Source organism: Pagrus major, chromosome 16, assembly GCF_040436345.1.
Source record: "Pagrus major chromosome 16, Pma_NU_1.0".
NCBI classification, from domain to species: domain Eukaryota; kingdom Metazoa; phylum Chordata; class Actinopteri; order Spariformes; family Sparidae; genus Pagrus; species Pagrus major.
In genome coordinates, this window is record NC_133230.1 from 25,014,354 (window position 1) to 25,034,946 (window position 20,593).

At 40.2% G+C, this 20,593-nt stretch overlaps 1 protein-coding gene and 2 non-coding genes across 3 annotated transcripts in view; all 3 read right to left on the reverse strand.

The window, feature by feature from the left end:
- arhgef10 (Rho guanine nucleotide exchange factor (GEF) 10) overlaps positions 1–20,593 on the reverse strand; it is a 57,344-nt gene that overhangs the window by 14,512 nt on the left and 22,239 nt on the right. The window contains exons 10-25 of the mRNA XM_073484484.1: positions 20,136–20,247; positions 19,832–19,944; positions 19,641–19,718; positions 19,381–19,560; positions 17,844–17,960; positions 17,351–17,443; positions 16,378–16,548; positions 15,139–15,284; positions 14,313–14,497; positions 8,850–8,965; positions 6,415–6,542; positions 4,899–4,999; positions 4,517–4,638; positions 2,674–2,760; positions 1,493–1,719; positions 683–840 (exon numbers count right to left, since the gene is read on the reverse strand). Of these exons, the coding sequence (XP_073340585.1) occupies positions 683–840; positions 1,493–1,719; positions 2,674–2,760; positions 4,517–4,638; positions 4,899–4,999; positions 6,415–6,542; positions 8,850–8,965; positions 14,313–14,497; positions 15,139–15,284; positions 16,378–16,548; positions 17,351–17,443; positions 17,844–17,960; positions 19,381–19,560; positions 19,641–19,718; positions 19,832–19,944; positions 20,136–20,247 (2,134 nt within the window). The remainder of the gene's footprint in view (positions 1–682; positions 841–1,492; positions 1,720–2,673; positions 2,761–4,516; positions 4,639–4,898; positions 5,000–6,414; positions 6,543–8,849; positions 8,966–14,312; positions 14,498–15,138; positions 15,285–16,377; positions 16,549–17,350; positions 17,444–17,843; positions 17,961–19,380; positions 19,561–19,640; positions 19,719–19,831; positions 19,945–20,135; positions 20,248–20,593) is intronic.
- On the reverse strand, positions 3,146–3,219 carry trnai-aau (transfer RNA isoleucine (anticodon AAU)). Its single transcript has one exon. It is a non-coding gene; the product is annotated as a tRNA-Ile (tRNA).
- On the reverse strand, positions 4,384–4,457 carry trnai-aau (transfer RNA isoleucine (anticodon AAU)). The gene has a single exon. It is a non-coding gene; the product is annotated as a tRNA-Ile (tRNA).

Consider the following 20,593-nt stretch of genomic DNA (forward strand, 5'->3'; position numbering starts at 1 on the left):
GAAGACATTAAATAGGTCACCACTAACAGATTGGCTTCTCCAAGACAACCGAGCCAACGGAAACCTCGACGCAGAGCAGAGGGAGACCCCCTAACCCTGGGCTACACAGTGAGCCTCTGACTTACACACTAATGGCTACACTGTGACTCAGAGAGAAAATAGCAGTTGGAGCGATGGACCACAAAACAACATCTCAGCGTATGTCCTACCTCGAGTAATCCCTTTCATTCAGTGCTGCCAAATGTTTAGCTGTGCCAATTTAGCACCAAACTCTTCAGAATTGTAGCACATTACATTTTCTGCCCAACTGGAAACCTCAGACATGGTGCTAGTCGCTTTTGGTAAATTGTGTCAGCAAAAGCGTGTTAAAAGTTGCTAAATCTAACAACAAAATTACCAAGTTAGCAACAGAGCTGTTATTCATGCACACCACCAATTATGGTTGAGGCTAGAAAAGTCAGTGCAGACTAAATATTTAAATAAACACTGTCAGTCCACACAGTTTTAACACCAAATCTAATTAACTCCATGAATGCATTTCTGTTTTCCACAATAAAAGCGATTGACTGGTCTTAATTATAGCTATTTAAGAGTATCAACAAACATTACAAAGGCAGAATTCTGAGACTATAACAGAAGAGATACAGAAATCCACAAGTCCCTCCCCTCCTGAAACACTCACCTTGTGATCTGGAGTAAATTGCCACAGAGCCACTGACGAGGCCAGCGTACAGACAGTGTTTCATATAGACCAGACTGGTGACGGTGGACTTGTCTGGGGTGAAGAAATGCTGCAGACGTACTTTCTTAGACCGCTGGCTGCTCTTGTATACAATGATGCTAAACAGGACAGGAGTTAAAATTAGAACCGAATTTTATCAAGTGTGCCTCTTTGATATACACCTCGATCTGCAAGTTATCAAAAAGATTTTGGAAGTAGATACAATTAAAGAGATTATGAGAGAGATTATGTGTTTGTAAGACATTTTATGGTGTCTGCGAAAATTTTAAATTCACATCTATGACACTTCCCTCAAATAAATGTAATTATACCTCCTAAAATGTATGATGGCTGACTTCTATCTGTAAAATTACAGTGCATGAAGAAACTCAAACATATTCAAAATTAATTTTGGGATGTCTTGTGATGCATTTATTGAATATAAATATATATTTAATACAATAGATATTAGCCAAATTATCAGGTGACCTCAAATTACTACAATTCTACACCCTGACCTCTCACATGCATTGAATACATATGGACACAGCAATAATACTTTTGAATGTTGCATTACGGTCCACTGACATGAGTGCAGGTGGACAAGCACCATAAATAGATTAGCCACTATGTTTAATCTCTCTCTACTACAAAAATTAAAAGTTGAGAAAAACCCCTGTCTCCAATTTAAAAGACAACATCTTTTATGGAGGGGTTACATCACCAATGTTTATTGTTTAGACATTTTAAGATATTAAAGACCAGCTGTACCTGCCCTCCTCCATGCCCAGACAGACACTGGGGGTATCACTAGCCTTCGCTGCAGGAACATGGCTGTTTATGGGGACCTTCTCGCCATTCTCCTGGAGTTGCTCTGCAGGGACGTAGGCCATGCAGAGGATACGGGACTCTACATTGAAACACTCAGTCACCTTAGGGCTAGAGTTCTGCATGGCCACGATGGATATCTGGCCCATCTGGTTTGTGCAACTTGCAACCTGGACAAAGATAAAGAAACCTTTTGTATTAGGGATACTTAAATATTATTTAGATGTATTGCTATCAATACTTACAAAGATACCTAGCTGAGAAAGCACAATATAAGTCAAAGAAAGGAAAAACAGCACTAAATAGTCCAAACTTAGGAGTAAACAAATAAGTCCCCCAACAGTGCAATGTTTAATTATATACATTTATCAAATTCAATCAAATTTATGTTATTAAAGGCCAATTTAAAGGCAAAGACTTATGAGAACAACTCTAAGCTCCACACAGATTCAATTATGTTAACATCAACCAACATCTGCCAATTTTATATTTTTCATATTTCAGTTTAACATCTTTTACCAACAGTTTATATATTACCTCACCGCAAAAATAACCAGCTAGAGCGATGTTTATATCTTTAACAGACCCTGATGGTTGAAAACACTGCATCTGCAGCGATTACCATGCTTAGAACAGTTATTGTTTATTTTCAGAAAAACTTAAGTACTGAGGCAATCATTTTCAAACCCTGATCGTCTTTCTCAAGGGGGCATTAGACATTTTAATGAAAACACAGCAATAATTTACCATCTGCTCTGCTGACACATTACAGTAAAAAACGGCAGCTCCCTGCCAAAACTAAGAGTCAGACCCGCTGACAGAGAAGTGGTTTAGCTTAAATAGTGTTAGCTGCTTAAAATAAGAGGGCTGTGAGACTATTTGCCAATAAACACTTGTTTAAGCCATTTAACACACTTAACTAAAACCTTTAGTCCAAGAATCTGATTTCAGAATTAAGGCCTGTTAATGTGTTCTTACACCTGCTCTGGGCGAAGGAGGCCTGCATCATTGTAGACTAGCAGTAGCAACTAAAATCTTCAGAATAAACTCTTATTTTGTGTAATTGTTGAAATGTAAGAAAACACACTGCTTTTTCACTGAACAATTAAAGAGAAATGTCTCACCCAGACGCAGCCATGGCCCACAACGGGCGTGTCTGCCGTGCTCTCTATGTTGATGTGGGGCTCTGGGTTATGAACAGCACATTCAACCTGCCACAGAAGAGGAAAAAATAAGAGAGGGTTAAGAAAGAAAGGAATCGGGCAGAAGAGTACTTGCATTACGTTTTCATGTTGGAATTCACAGAGTAAATTCGACAGGTGTGTCTAGTGTCCAGTAAGTGTTAATTAATTTCAAGATCAGAACCTAAAATGGGGTTGACTCTCTTGAAGTGAGATAAAATGCACCAGTGTCCTCTGACACCATTCATTTGTACTTTGCCGGTCAGTGCTGAGAAGTATAGAGTAACTGCTGACATATTTGGGACAGTGAGAACGAGTTGTGCTCACCCATAGAGGTCTTCCGACTTACATCAGGACAATCTTCATGACGCAGTGTATGTGGGAAAGGGTCTTCAGTACCCTATTCAAAATCTCGTGGCCCGTACGGGGATCGAACCCACGACCTTGGCGTTATTAGCACCACGCTCTAACCAACTGAGCTAACCGGCCTACTTACACCATAAGCAATCTAAAGTGATACATTGAAGAATGTGACACATAGGACAGAATAAGATAAGGACACTCAGACAGTTGATTTATGATAAAATGTATACTGATAACCCTGCAGTGAAGGCCAGTTGGCTGTTAGTGTATGGCTGCCTCATCCAAACTCAGACACCCTGTCAACTAAAAGACCACATAGACATGGCCACATGGCCAAACCCAGTCTGAAACAAATTCAAACACCCCATTCCCTATGTTAACATTATTTAGTCATTTCCAGCCAAAGAAAACATTTAAATACAGAACATACTGGGATATGCATTTTTCTGTTGTGATAACATCCTGACTTAAAGCCTGACAGTCACACACAACCTAACTAAAACAAACAAGACTGATTATATTATATAGTGAATTTTTTTTTTCACTGAGAGATGTCACATGCTTACATTCCCTTTTTGGATGACGAATACAGACTTCGGCCACCTGTTGGTATGGAGAGTTATTTTGTCTCATGCATGCGCAGAACATACAAACTAGTTGGCTGCCGTCTGTAGTGTTTGTGGCGTGTTCAAAAGCAGCTTTTTTGAGACACAAGTGAAGTAACAGGTGACCTTTGTAGCCATGAGTTCTTTGATGTGGGTTTGGTTTGTCTGTGCCCTGAGACTGTGAAGGCTTGCTACAACAAATGACACATGGCCACTGGCAAGATGTCAGTGCAATAATATATGTAATGGACGGGGATACTCAACCTTGGCGTTATTAGTACCACACTCTGATCAACTGACCTAAGGCCACACATACACATTTTAGGGCATTTTTAACCCAGTTCGCCAACTGAGCTAACCAGCCACGTGGGGCAATCAATGCTGGAGTTGGTGAGTCAATGCTGGTGGACTAATACCACAGTAAGTGTCATGTTACATACAGGGAAGAGTGTGACATAGTGTGACACACACAGACACACACACACACATACACAGAGAAATAGAGACTATCAGACAGTTGATAAAGATAATATTTATACTGTTTTATGTTTGGTCACTGCTGATTTCTCGGTCTTGGCCTATTACATCAGCACAAATCATTTGCAGAAATAGAATTTCTTAAGCCTTCACCTGTTCAACTTGCCATATGCCCTTATCTGTACACAACCTCTCTCAAGAAAATGTATGGCCCGTACGGGGATCGAACCCGCGACCTTGGCGTTATTAGCACCACGCTCTAACCAACTGAGCTAACCGGCCATGGCCTAACTGCAAATTGCTGTCAGTTCAGAAAGTTAAATCAAAGGAAACTGTCTCACCTTGAATTCCTGTAGTTTTGACATGACCACAGGCATTTGTCGAAGCAAGAGAGGGTGCTTCTGCTTTTTGATCTGATTCCCATCATCCTCTGCAAAGAACCAGCCCTGCAGGTTGTCCTCCTCTGATGTGAAACACATACAAATAGCACTTAATACAATAATGTACAGTATGCAGGAGTTGTTTTGAAAACCAGAGGTTGTCAGCATAAAATAATCATCTGGGAAACATACTTTGGTGCAGCTTTAATTTCATACGTTTTGGACAGAATATATAGTTAACCTAACAACTACTAGCCTGCTGACAGTAATTTGGACATCCGTAAGAAATAGATTGAAAAGCAATAAAAACAATCAAAGTGTATAGCCAGGCAGTGTGCTGTACCTAGAGCCAGCTTCGCCATCTGCAAGTTACTGATCCATGACTGTTTGATGGCTGGGCTGAGAGTGTTGAACACTGCACTGAAGTAAGTGGGTTTACCAGACCTGCAATTATAAAGAAGAAAGTTACAAGACAATTAAAACCTTTAAAACTGTTATATGTATATTGCAGGAGATACTTTGTGACAAACAGTTGAACTTGACGTTATTTTAGCGCCTGTGCTTTTTCTCAATGTCTTCTTAAATTTACTTTACATATTTAATTTTCTTTCACTCAGTAAACTTTTGTGACATGGAGTAAGTGTGCAGGCGTTACCTTTTTTCGTGTACCTATTCTGTTTTTATCATTTTTGTTCATTACAAAAAAATCTTAGCATCTTTATGAGGCTACAATTTAAAGAACGTGTTCTATAGATTAAAATCGGCATCTTGAAGTTGAGAATAGTTAAAAGTTAATATTTTACTGTTCAAAAAAATTACATACAGCTTTAAAAAATGTTCTCAAAGACAGAACCAGACGGTTTTGTGAGCCAGACATCAGAGATGCTTTCACAAGAATGCACTGAATGATTAATGCACTTCAAGATGTGTCAACACTTTGGCAGTCATAAGTCCTGAATTTGCATCAACCTTTTTTCCAAGCTGTCATCTTAATGTCTAAATATTCTTACATACACACCAGCTCACTGATAAGCATTTTTTACACTAAAATACTCAATCAGGTCAAATGAAAACTCTATCTGGGTTGAATCTCAGCTGAGGGGGCGCATCGGTCTGCCTATTCAACGCTGACTAACTAGACAGCCTATGACGGAAATTCAATAGAAATCAATGTCAATTATTGCTTCTACCGGCTGCTCGTGTAGACATTATGTGTGTATTTTTGTTATGTGTGTGTCTGAAATGCATATCTCCTGTCACTGGCTGCTGGTGAGAAGTGTTGTGTTTTGTGTGTTTTGCGATTGAGGGATCAGGGGAGGAATGAGAGAGGCACAGCTGTGTTTCCAAACATACCCGTGGATTATCGCACCAGCTCAGTGCAGCAGGGACGAGGGATGGAGCGAGGAAGCGAGAGACAGAGAGAGAAGCAACAGACAGTTGTGGTTCCAGAGAGAGAGAATGTGAAAAAGCCCAAACAAAGTGCACCCATGGGAGACCACGTGCAGACTATAATAGTGTGTGTAAATGTGTGACATGAGCATTTGGACTCTGCAACAGCTGCAGTAATGAGTAGCCCTTGGTTGCAAACACTGATGCACATTTCCTCCCCTGAGATTCATGCCTCAGATTAGAGCTGGTGGAGAAACTTGTTTATACAAATATTACTCTCTCCTAAAGCTATACAGGGTGGCTGGGAAGATAGATGGAAAAAGCAGGGTGAAAAAGGATAAAGACAACCCGAGGATAAACAGGATAAGGGTGGGGTGAAAGGACTGGAGATAAATGTTAAAATGTTGCTGTCTGTATGCAAGACCGATCAAAGCTACAGAGGAGTGCATATATGTGTGTAAAACACTAACTTGTCATGTTTGCCAGGCAGTTGGAGTTGGATCCTACACCGGTCAGCAGCCCTGATCTCCTCCTCCTTCTTCAGTATCAGCCTCTGGAGACCTGATACCCAGTCCTGGGCCACTGTGGGGTTTACATTCTGTACGCAAGGATAATGGAAGGACAGGCAGAGGGAAAAAATAAAGGAAAAAGAAATGGAGGAAAAATTAAGGGAGAAAATAAGTGAGAAAGAGAGAAAGAGATCATTTAAACATAAATCACTTTTTATTTAGGAATGCTAGTCAGCTGTGAAAATGAACATGAATTACTTTGCTGAGTGCATCCAAAACTGCATGGTAAAAGCAATCTAACGCTAATGGTGTCATTATTCTATAGCTATGACATTTTGCAATCAACATTTACTTCATAAGTAAAAGCTGCAGATTGTGTTTTTGTATTAAACTCTTTTGTATTGGATTGAATGTGGTTTATAGTATTTTTGCTCCTAATTAGGGTTGGGAATCAGAGTAACGATTATGATATGATACGATTCACGATAAGAGTATCACAATACAGCGATTCTGCGATAATTGATACATTGCAAGACAATCATCTAACAAAATATCAAGAAATCTGACTAACTAAGGAACATAAAAATATCCCTAAAAAGGCAAAGTGAAGGAATTACGTATTTATTCACTACATTGTGGTCTCAGTTTCACAATATTTGACATGAACTGAGATGACACAGTGTACAAAAAAGTGCATAGTCTTAGCTTAGTGCCTCTTTATCACACACACTGACTGCAACTTGTCCATGTCCATGTGTGACATCAATTATTATGTGAAATAGCCACAAGCTGACGAAAGCAGAACAGTCCTTGAGTTCAAATGTTTAAGGAAAGGATACAACAATGGCTCACTCAGATCTTTTCAATTAAACATTACACCCCAAGGAGTCGTGAAGTAGTGAGTCTGGTAAGTCAAATTGTCAGGGGATATTCATTTAGAATGACTGCATGTTTTTTAATAGAAATATCAATATTTGGCACCAGTGTATTGATAATAATATAGCAAGAAGAAGCGATATGATATATTGCTGTATTGATATTTTGTCCCACCTCTACTCCTAATACAATAAAATGCTGCTGCAGCGACAAGTAGTAGTATAGCAGTAGTCTCTAATCAAACTGAACATCTTGATCAGGTTACATTGCATTTTTTTATATATTTAACTGACGTGCTCTTACAGACTTCAAATGTAAGTGTCATTTTTTGACAAGGATATCTTGACATTTGAATACATGGTTCCAAAATGTAGGAATAAGTAGAATCCTGTCAGGATCATTTATTCGATGAAATGTAGTGTTGAGGAAAATGCTTGGCAGTGTTTATGCGTTTTTCTTTCCTTCTCTAACAATCTCTCCATCCCTCCCTCCATCTCTGGGACACATGTCTCTCTGAGAGCTTCTCTGTTACTCTGCCTCCCACTCTGCTTCTGACAGACCTACCAGCACAGCACAAACACAGCCTCACACACTCATGCTGCGCTCTGCAAACTAAACCTCCATCCCAGTAGCACAGACAGGCTTGTGTGTGTGTGTGTGTGTGTGGCCACATAATACGGCAGGCTTGAATGGTGCAAATCAAGACTTAAGAGACTCCTAGTCTCCAAGAGACAAATTGCCCACGCTGGCACATTCCACAGCTCAAACATTATATGTCTATATAACAGCCCAGCCCTTATGGACATCTGAGGGGAAACGTAATGAATGTGAGTCCTGAGGTAGAGTGGAGGAACATTTGTCTATGTCAACTTCTGTCAAGCTTCCAAGAATATCACTAGACAGTATAACTATACAAAGATCTCATATTAAGTCAAAATAACACGAAAAACAAGTTAGATTGATGACTTGTATTCCTTCTTTACCTTTGTGATAACCTAAAAGTGTTTTGCCTCGACTTTTTTTGATATTGATTCTCTCTCAGACATGATTAAAAGGTGATTACCTGGAATAAATATGATCAAATGTTATTTTTAAATGCACTGTAATGATATAATATGTAACATTTCGGAATTACAATGTTTAAACCTGGAGACATCTGTAATTTGATTCAAGGTAACGGTATGTTTCATTTGATCGTTTATTGCTATAACTTGTGGGGTAAGACCAGATGATACATCAGAGCACGAGGAAGGAAGACAGAGAAAAGTGACTACACATAATGTGCATAACATTTTTAAAAACATTACCTAATCTGTGAGCATTTCTGCCAGAGTCATGTCAGATAGATATTAATCAGCAACAGTGTTTTGTTTTTTTTTAACAATGAAGACAGACGTAGAAATGACATACTATGCATTTGATCAAACTTCCTCCCAAAGGATAATGAAGACTAGAAATGTACTGAGTTCAGCTAATGTGACTTTAACTCAGTGCTTGTATTTAATGCAATCATATGGTACCTGGTAGTTGCCTTTGAGGCTGCTGATCATGCCGGAAATCTGGTTGACCAGGCTAAGGTCATGGATCAGGTTCTGCAGATCTTGGTACAACTGACCAGGGCCCATGTACAGCTTGTCTGCATGGACACACACAAAAGCAAACATTTTAATAATGGCACATTTTTTAATTTAAATAAACAACTTTTAAACCCCAAATAACTTGGATATGAAGCCAAGCTTACTGCTCAAAAACAAAAAAATGAGACTAATTCTTATTAAAGGGTGAGTTATAGCTCTACTTTCAACTAATAGATAGCACGAGTACAATCCCGTTTAAAAATCAGTGTCCTCATGTGAGCTGGAAAGAATAAAATATGCAAAACAGGTAGCAAGGAAATTGAGCTGAGACCTTAAAGGCTGATACACTAGTTGGATAGCTGGAATGAGTGAGGCCACTGTGATGAGAGAAGCAGTTAAACTGGACAAAAAAAGACAAAGATCAATAAAGGCCAATCAGTCAGTTTCCCACAGGGAGCGGTGACAGCTCTGCAAACTTGGCAGCCATTCTCACCAGTGGGCTTGCTTGTTCACAAGTACTCAGGGTTAGCTTTCAGAGGACACACACATATTGGGTTTTTTGTGCTTGCGTGTCAGCACATATCATACATATCTGTTCTTTACACTTGTACCTACTGCATGTGTGCTGCAATAGCTGTGCTGTTAGGTATTTGCCTTTCTTTTTTTGCACTTGAGCTCAAAATATCAAACCCTGATGATCCCATATGATGTGATGAGAGCGGTTACTGTGTTGCTGTTCAGTATCATAATGAAACAACAGCTTGCTTTGTGTGCACACAGCTCATCAAAGGTCTGGCAGGCTTTTCCCGCTCCATCTCTCTCTCTCTCTCTCTCTCACACACACACACACACACACACACACACACACAGTCACAAAATCATAAAGATAATCATGAAGAATAGCTTGTACAGATCAGAGGAGGAATAAGTGTTCGTTGACCAAATTTGTCAACTGAAAGTTATCGAGGTCATTCAATCAAATGGTTCAGTTAGCAGTGGTACGCAGGCCTCCAATTAAAACCTAACTGAAAACATTTTAGCACACACTACTTTAGCCGTTAAGAGCGCATATATGTGAACAAAGAGTTAAACTGAACCAGAGTCTCTGGCACCAAAATGACTTTGTTTGCTTCTGCCATTCTACTTTCTCTTCCCCCTGCCCTCCCTCTCTCCTCCTCCTCCTCCTCCTCCTCCTCCTCCTCCTCCTCCTCCTCCTCCTCTTCTACAATAGTCACAGAGTTTGTCTGGTGCTCCAGCTCCATGGCAACCTGGTCCAGTCCTCTCCTGAAGGTCAGCTGACTGAGCATTCGGGGGAAACTTTACCCCTGTTCGTGCATTGCCAAAATTCACATTTGTAGGTGGTCTCCGGGAGGATTACTCTGAAATGTCTCCCTCTGAGTTTGTAAACAGGAGGCTGCTCGCATACTGAGAAATTCTTTGTCGTCCGTACGCACGCATGAGCTGCCCTACACACAGAACACAGCAGGCCTACAGTCATCTACATGGGTTTTGGATTTCATCAATGTTTTCATGGTCAGTGACCTGCTATTGGATTTTATTCATGTCACTGGATCAAATTGTAGCCACCCTACAGTACATCTAAAGGTTATAATTATTGAGTTAAACCACCAAATGAGAAATTGATTGTTCGTGCATTTTTGTTAGTGTTTTTGTTCAGAAATCTGCCTTCTGTAATGGAACTGTATGCAGTTTTCATGGCTCATCTGTCTGGCTGATACACAGGGGGTTGAATTGAGGTCAGGGCAGAAATGCTGAATAAATCACTCATGCTTCCTCTGTGGTGTGTCGTGCAAGGAGAAAGTGCAACGACAACGTTTCATTTCTAACCAGTATTATATAATAGAGTGCTATGTTAAGACTATACTTAATACTGGCATCATTGGTTAATAACAAAAAGGTCAATAAACTACATTTTTGCAATATCTCTGTCCATGATTTCAGCTCAAATCAAACAAGCATGCAGTTTGAGTCTAAATCTTTTATTTCTGTCTGTTAATAACAAACCCTGTGATCTGTGTGTGATCTGTGTGTGATCTGCGCTAGCCTTGCAGCATATTTCCTCCTTCTTAAATAAATGTGCATAAGAAGAAAGCTGAAAAGTCATCAAATATATCTATAAATCAAGAATCTATACCATCCTTTGCAGTATATAATCTGAGAGGAAGAATAGAATTCTACCATCAGTGAATTGATCGTTCCCACAGACAGAACGGGCACTGTGTAACCCATTTCAGCCCAGGTCCAACTTTCTGAATGGCTCTTTGTGAGAGTGCCAAATGTTTTCTAACAAAAACAGGCCTGGAAACATCACAGGAATCCCAGCAATCATCCCAGCAATTACACACGCCCTAAAAATAAACAATATATCGACAAATAACATAACTGAATGTAAGCGCCAGGAAAATGCAACTTTAAAAATATGCATCGTGGTCTGATTGCTATGCAGGGTAGAGAAGAGATGAACAAAGCAGAGAGACGCGCAAAGAGGTGACATCATACTCTGGAGAGTCTTTTCATTGCCTTCTAGCAGGCTGGTCATCGAGTGGCTTTTGGCTGAACACAGTGGACCGAGAAACAATTGTTTCCACTTGTTAAAGTTCCTGGACACATGCACACATTTGTACGTGCACACACTGAGCTGAAGTTGAAGCCAGCAAGTTGACTAATTTGACTAATACAGTAATTCAGTTATGTTAAGGGAATGATCAGGAATATAAAAGCACTGTATTGTGGTCAAATCATATAATCTTAAAATCAACCTCCATACCACCTAATTAAAAAAACAGCTCTGTGTAAGAACAAAACAATACAATGAGACCCATATGGCCTTCCTCAGGCCTTTAAGGAGAGTGCACAAACACTTGTATCATCACATCAGGTTAAGCTGAGGCTGTGAACCTGTCTGTCAGTTGCATCCCAAGAAAACCCCCACAGTCACAGCAGATGTGACTCAGGTCTGTCTGTGCCGTCTGTTATGTACACTCAATTGCTGGACCTTTCACATAGCTCAGTGAAGTGTCAGAGGGAGACAGGTGGCCTGGCAGGAGATGGGTGCAATGGCCCAAAATCAGGCAGCAATTTTTCCCTGATGCTCGGCTCAGGGTGGGAAGCTCAAATGCTGTTATCAAAAGGATAATTTCATACCGTGTTCCAGGTTGTAAGTCGTACAAAGGTAGGGAATCTAACAAACAGTTATCATTTTACTGGTCCCTGATTGATCAGCAACTAAAAAGACAATGGACAATGAAAATCAGATGGGACATCAGGCCATATTTTAAGTAGTTTTTAGTATTCTGCCAAGCGTTTATATGCCTGTTTGTCCATCTGTGGACAAATTTTGTCAGTGTGATATCATCACAATCGTGCAGAAGATACAGTCATAAAACTTTACAGGTGTGCAGAGTTTGAAGATGGGCATGGTCCAATCACGGAGGCCAAAAATAGGACGGTGGCCCCCTCACACTTTACGGTCCTGGCCCTGCAGTAACGAAACTTCACAGGTTTGTAGCTGAGATCAAAATAAAGGCTGAGTTTGAATAGGGGTGTGGTCAGACCCATGAGTACTGAGTACTTATGTAATAATGTAGTAAAGACTACTGAACAGTCATGGGTCGGAATGTCAACATGTTGACAAATGTTAGGACTGGTGTGATTCTCTCGCATGCATGTGCAGTGCATGCAATCAAGCTTGCAATGTACAGAAATATGTGTTCCAGTGAGCATAATGTGTTTAAGGCAGCTGATGTATCGATTGTCTTTTCAGTTGCAAATCAATTGGGAGGCGGTGAAATGATAATGATTGTCAGATACCCTCTGTTTGTACAACTGGCCGCCATTTAAATATAGTCTATGGAGACGGCAGCTAATGTGGCAAAGGTAGAGGTGAAGGGAAGGAGGTATAAAAGAAAGGTGGATTAAAAAAAAGGATTAAAGTGAAACGCATCCTTTGATTTTTTCAGTAAAGAATTGAGGTGAGGCAGCAGGAGGTTGTATGCAAACCGTCCATATGTATTATCTACTTCACATGCTGTCATCTGCATAACAACCTCAAACAGCAGGGGGACTAATACAATAACAACAGGATTGTCCTACTTAATTTCATTGGCAGTTGTTATTCTTATACCATGCGCACAGGGGTTGAAACGTATCCTGTAATTAAACATGGTAGGTATACTGTACACTACAACACATGAGGGATTTATAAAATATAAATGTGACACTGTGACACCTGGCTGCAGCAGACTGAGTATTATGAAACTGTATTACAGACATTAGATTTGAGAGAGCGAGGCTGAGAGAGAGAGAGAGAGAGAGAGTGAGCTATAGTGTGCAGTGTCTATTTCAGTGGCAGTGATTCCAGCCCACTACCAGTGGCAACTGAAAGAGAGAGCCTCTGACCTCAGCTTGAATACATACGACCTTTGACAGACCAGAGATAATAGTGAATCAAAGCACTCACCAGCCCAGCAATGTGCACTACCATTACCTCGGCACAAACACATACAGACAAAAAGAGATCATAGAATAAAAACTGCAACGCTGTGACCACAAAAACATACACTCTCAGTACGCTTCTAGTTTGTCTGATCTCAGCCTTTTAAAGTGGCTGAGCAGCTGTGTGTGACAGGGAGAACCCAGTGGAAAGACTGAAATCATTGGACTGGGCAGCCAGCAGACCAGAGGATTGAAGAAGGAAAAAAATACACACTCAGAGGCTGGATGGTTTGTGCAAGGCTCACACCATTTTAGAAATGTCTGGAAATGTCCAGCAAGAAACAACTATCTAGTTATTCTTTGTATTTGTAATGCAGGACACAACTAGTTCTGTTGAGTTATTAAAGTGGTGGAAGACTACAACCTGATTTATCTGATCAGATCACAATAATCGATCAGTTGTCAACTATTAAATTAATCATCAACAATTTGAATAATCGTTTAATTGGTTTGAGTAATTTTTTAAGGAAAAAAAACATTCTCTTATTCTAGCTTCTTTAAGGTGAATCTTTTCTGGTTCATTTAGTCCTCTATGACAGTAAACTGAGGACCTTTGAGGATGTCGCTGATCGACATATTTCACCATTTTCTGGTATTTAATAGACAAAACAACTAAACGATTAATCGAGTAATAATCAATAGATTATTCAACAATGAAAATAGTTGTTAGTTGCAGCCCTACTGAGAGATTTAACAATCAGTCATAAAACACAAGCAATCAGTTGGTCATTGGATCCTAACTACAACTACTCCTCAACTATTTTGCATTCTTTAACAACTCAGCGAATAGAACTCTTGTACCTTTTCTACCAGACCTTCATCAGCCTCATAGACAGACAGAATACCAGAACTGACACTGTAAATGTAAATAAATGACACTGTGGTTCATACTTGGCTTAGCGTTGATGACCACCTTCTCCCCAGAATGGGACGTTGGGTAGTGGCTGTTGTCGGCCATGTCCTCGCTGGACCCAAACTCGAGCACCTCCACGAAGCTCAAAGGCACGCTCCACTTCAGAAGGAACTTCTGGTCGAGTGGGGCATTGCCGCTGCCACTACCACTGCCATCCGGACATCTGGACACAGCAGGACGACATAAAGGTTATGTGACAAATTGGCTCTGGTTCATGTTGTTAGCACCTTGTTTGAGTAGAGGAATTGTGTGAGGAAGACATAGGTGAGTGCAAGAAAAGGTGAAGGGAATGCCAGTGGAGGAGGCCTCTGAATGTTTGTAAATGTCACTCAGTCTGTGCATTTTTCCCAGAGGCGGTTCGTGGTGACCAACATGTTACAATTATAGTATAAGAGCTAAGAAGCTCAGGAATGGGGCTCTCCATCACTCTTGGCTCAATAGCAAGCCGCAGTGGGCACATATGGGTTCAAACCCAGAGGCTAAGCGTGGTCAAAAGTCACCCTAAGGATATCAGATAAATACAGTCCCTACCATCTTTCTTTACACTTTAAGTTTAATTTCAGTTTAGTTCACTTTAAGACGGACTTTTACTGGCGGGAAATCCTAGTTGCATTTAGCATTCCCCTTACAGTAGGCAGAGTGAATTATACAAACAAGGATATAGATAGACAAAATATACACAGAACAATTACTTTCTAAATTTGTAAAATGGTTAAAAGATTACAGGTTATTGCACCCAAAGACAGGAGAAGGCACAAATTAAAGGAGAGATTAAGAGCAGGTCTGGTTTGTGGTCGCTCCTACCGGATATTGGGCGTGGCACACATGAGAACATCATTGAGCAGGAAGAGGCGTCGCTCCTTGGTTTTGATGATTTCACCACGCTCATTGTAGACCGTCTCCACCATGTCGTCTGAGCGGATCAGGTAGCGGCTGCCATTACTCAGAAGCTAATGGATGATAAGTCACAGTGATAGTATGTGAGCAGACAGCAGGAATTTGGATCTCTGATTTAAGGTATTTAGCTAACAATACCAAGCTCAGAGAACAAACACTTAACTAACTCTTACTCCTATTCTGCTGTTTCCTGTCATTATCTACTGTTAAACCATCCACTTTGGGTAACAGCATATAATATATGGCTGTCAACAAAGGCTTTGAGGAACAAAAATCCTCTGCCCCGTGTAGGGGATCTTGTAAACACATGTTTCTACACAGATGCCAGAGTGGGTGGCTGCAGATAGACAAATAATTACAACTTGGTGATAGCTGGTGTTTGTGCACATGCGCTAAAAAGATGCTATTCAGGCAAGAGAATACTTGAGAAAATGTGAGGCTCAAGTGCCTGATGGCCGCCCACACTGGGACAGAGAGAATGCCACAGCATATGCTGAAAGAATCAAACATCAGCCAAATATTTGCACCATGAGCGATGAGTACATCATCAAGTCTGACTGTTTTCTCAGTCAGCATATACAGGGTGTCAGACACTTCAATTGAATGCTTGTTAATATAATTTTTAACCAAATTTAAGGCTTAATTTTGGACAAATCATCTTTTTCTTAGTAGAGCATTACAAGTAAGTATAAAGGTAAGTAGTATATATGGTCCCATGCAAAGATAGGTTTTATGTAGGAATATGATTATGAGAGTGAGTTGCCTTCATCTACATTTTGCCAACGGGTAAGTGCAAGTATAAGGCAGATATAAAAAAGGCAGAACTGGGTTCCTTGGTAGGTTTAAAGATTTGTCACATCAAAAATTTGGATTTCGACAATGAAGAGCTTGACTCATTTGGACAAAAAGAACGATGGATAAATTAAATAGGATACAATGTTTGTGGCAATTAAGACCTCACAAGTTTAAATTCAATAATTATAAAATTGAATTAAGACATTCTAAGAAAGGCTCCATGGTGTAATTAAACACATGACTGACCAGACAAAACTGGACTCCACCAACCAATGGCTCCAGCATCACACTGCACAATTCAAACTACAAACATACATGTCAGCACACACACACCGAAAGGTGGGCACAGACCTTGTTGAGGTAGCGTTCGTTCATGGCCTTTGCAATGTGACGGATCTCACAGCGCTGGTCGGCTTCCCTCTTCTTTTCGTTGAGCTTCTCTGCCAGCGTCTCCAGTTCGGTCAGGGCCATCTGCAGGGGCAGACGGTCTGCGTGACCCACTGGTGTGTTCTTCAGCATGTCCTGATGAGGATGCGCAGACAAGTCACACATTAAACATTTGTTAATTAGCCACACTGGGGACCAATCTCCCAGTGCTTTTAAATTATTTCATTTATGGAATAAAAAAATCCTGCAACTGCACAACTATCCCCAAATCTGCAAAACTGCATCGGTTACCATTTGGGGAAAGCATGCTCTCTCTTACTCGTCCATTTTTCTATATTTATGTCACACACATTCTTATGACTGATGAGGATTTAATAGAAAGTCTGGCTCTACATTCATTTTTCTTTTGAACTTGATGACGTTTTGGCCCTCGGGCCTTCTTCAAAGGGGCTGAATCTCATCAAATTAAAAAGTAAATGCATATGAAGCCAGAGTCTGCAGCATTTTTTTCTACTTCCCAATCTACTTCCAGTGATCAGCACTTCATTACAGCCTTTGGTATGAATTACATTACTATTACATGGTGAGAATTTAATAACAGAATTAAAAGATTTACAATTCCTGGTATCATAAACACTGGAGCTATTTTGATTGGCATAAAACTGCTGTTATACATGTTTTTTGTACTGTCCCATATTATGTCTGTGGTTTTCTGCATGAGACACAGAAAACAGCAAATATGCCAGGGCAGGATTAAAAAAGATCAGAGGAAACCATTTCCCCTTGGAGTGTTTCCGGGAGTCCCCCTGAGGTAAGCACAAAGTGTCTCAATATGCGTGTATGGTACTCCCTCTGCTGGTGAATGTACATACCACACTGTCTGCTGTCTGTATTTTGCAATTTATTGTAAAGGAGCTAAAATAGTTTTTCATTATACCTGAAGGAGCAGGATGAACTGAGGGAATCTCTGGATAGGTTTCATCATTAGGCCATACAAAGTCATTCGGTCACTGCTGGTCTCCTGGCGATGCTGTTGGTGAGAAGATAGGTTACTGCTGTGTACTGAGGAACCAATCTAAAGACTTTAAAATGGTGCAATTGGTAGAAGAGTAGGACCAACGATTCTGCTGGCATGGTACAGAGTTGTATTTCCCATGCAAATTCATATACTGTTGAGTATATTCATTTAGCATTTTTGTAAGAAAATTATTTTGCATGTCTTGTATTTAATGTGAAATCCACCAAGCAAGCAGCTGAACAGCAAGAATTTTACTTAACTGCTTAAAACCATTAGCTATAAGCTCTTGCTCTTGAAATTCAGGAGAATAAAAATGATGCAACTGTGAAGAAATATGTATGTCTTTCATGAAAACAATGATCCCCATGTAAGAACAATACTCATGACACAGCAGAGTGCAGTTCTCTCATACCTTGAGGAATTCCAGGAAGCCAGGTTTGGCGGCGCACGTCTTCCTTACTACTGCCATTGCTGTGCTGAAGTTGTTCACATACTCACTGTAGGCATCCAGCACCATGGACTTTGAAAACTGTTGCGAAACAGGCATGTTTTTAACACATTTATCACTTGCAGAAACATACTGCATCACATGATTTTTAACAGTTTTAGAAGACATATCATTCTGCAGATAGTCGTGTCAGATCAGAAAATTCTTATTTGTCTTTTTGTGGAGGGCTGAGACAGGAAAAGTATATTGTTGTTTTATTCAGAAGGCCTAAAAATAGCATAGCTGCAGTATCATAATAGATACATTTCCTCACACAAGAAATTTTGAGATTTCAAATTTGAGTTGTTGTTCGACCACCTAAATGTGCAAAGGTTTTAATCTTTTTTTGAATTGCCTTTTTTTGCATTCTGTGCATTCTTGTCATGTAGCAGACTGGGTTCCTACACCTTTTCCATTTCAAAATTCCATACTTTTCCAGACTTCCATTTTCAGTGGAATTTTCTAATCATATCTGACATCTAAGTACAAATAGCTATATGTTTATTATGTAAATAAATGGCTTTGTCTGGATTTGGTTCAGTTACAAGGCACTTGGGGCAGAGCTGTTTTGTACAGGCGAAGAGGTAGCTCTGCGTAGGAGTGGGCTTTCAGTCGCACACCATACTTCTTGTCCTTGCTTTAGATGACATCAAGCTCGCTCTGGGTCCTGCTCTATCACACAGTGGTAAATATACATCACTGCCACTAATCTTTAAAGATCCAGTTTCTGCTCTTCAAACCTAATGCACAGGAGCATAGACTCTAAATGTTCCATGTACAATTTGTTTCAGTTAAACAACTGTTTGTTGAAAAAATATGAAATAATTTTGAGTTTCTAAAGGACTGCACTGTGCTGGAAAGAACAATTTGGGTAAAAAACAAACAAATGAAAAAAACCCATAAAATATTAACAACAATAACAAAGAAACAACTTTAAATATTGTTTACAGATTAAACATGCATACACCACGGAATAGGGAAAATCCAGTTTCCTAAATAAGCTCTTAGCATGCAAGACCTGTTGTTTTAAGGTCGGATGAGAATTGTGAGGTGAGAGAGGGCAGTGAGCAGACTTCAAATGTGTCTCATATGGGTCACACTGCTCCTCTGATGTCATGCCAGAGGTTGATTTTTGGACAAAAACAAGGAAGTGATGTCGTGAGCAAGACTTTGGGAGATGAGTTCCTTTGTTTTGACAGTCCTTGCCAATGAGTTGCCAAGTAGCTGTAGATGAGGAGAGTGGAGTACATACTGTAAGAGGATAAAGTGCAGCTTTTTGTGTCTGTACGGTAGCGCGTGTCTTCGACATGTGGACAGATGGTAAGAAATCATAAATGTCAAACTAATTCCAAAACAGCTGGATTCTGTGAATTAGGGCTACCGCAGCTAATATAGGCTATTTATGTTCAATATATTGGTGCAGTTCTTGTGAAAAGGCTTTAAAATTACAGCCCCAGCTTACCGATGCTACAAAGACATCCCCAATCATCTCCAGACTGTCCCACTCAGCCACTCGGCTTGCCAGGGCGATCTGGAACAGGAAGTGGCTCTGCAGAATCTCACGCACACGATAGAAGGTCATCTTCAGTTTCCTGTCACTCAGCAGCCTTGGCTCAATCTGGGACAGGGGCTTCTCATATTGCTGATAAAGCACACAAAGTGAACTGTAACAACAAACACTTCACAGAAGATTTGGCAATCACTGCAGTTGTATTTGCATACCTCTAATATCCTTTTTAGTGCATCAAGATAGTTCTTCTCACTCTCCAGTATAGATCCCAGTATACATCTTCTCACCAGCTATAGAGGGATACAACAAACAATTGGTCTACAGGTTTTTTACACTGTTCTCTTTAACAGAAAACAGAAAATGCAGTAAAAAGTTACATAAATTGGGATAAAATGTTCATTACCTGTTGCTGTGAAAGACCTTCTGGTGCTAGAGACAGCACTGGCTCAACATTGAAACAGTCCACCTCAATGAAAAGCTCAGACTCCTCATCCTCAAAACAGGCTGACTTCCTCTCTAAAAGATTAAGAAGAGAAAGCAAGAAAAGGACTGTAAAACACAACACAATCATGCTGAAGGGCTAGAATTGCTGTGCTGGCCCTCTACTGAAACTTTCACATTAATGCCGACTTAACATAAACAGAAGAGGTAAGGGGGGATATGTAAAGCTGTTTATGGAGGCAAACTGTCCCTTAAGGATTACGTACCCTGACAGAATGACTTGGTCTTGATGAAAGAGCGTCCCTTCTTCACTGCAGCTTTGGTTTTCTCTAGTCCATCTTTGGTCCCTTCCTTGGCTGCCTTCACCAGCTTTTGCATCTTTGAGGGGACAAAATACACTATTAACTGTTTGACAAAAGTACCACAAAGTCGTTATTATTTCACAGTCGAGAATTTTAATCCAAGGTGAAGTTAGGTTACTTTGTCTAAACCTATGGTTAAAAAGCTACTGAACTGAGCTAAGCAGGACAGGAGCAGTGTTAGTGTAGGGATGAAGACAAACGGCAGATCCTGTAATACAGGAGAGGGAAGGTGACCAGAGAATGACACAGTAACTGGGACATCAGCTAAAAGTAACGTAGTGCTTTAATAACGTAATGACTGATTTACTTACTAATGTAAATGCGATGAATGTTTTTAGTTACGATATGCTACAACTTTCAGC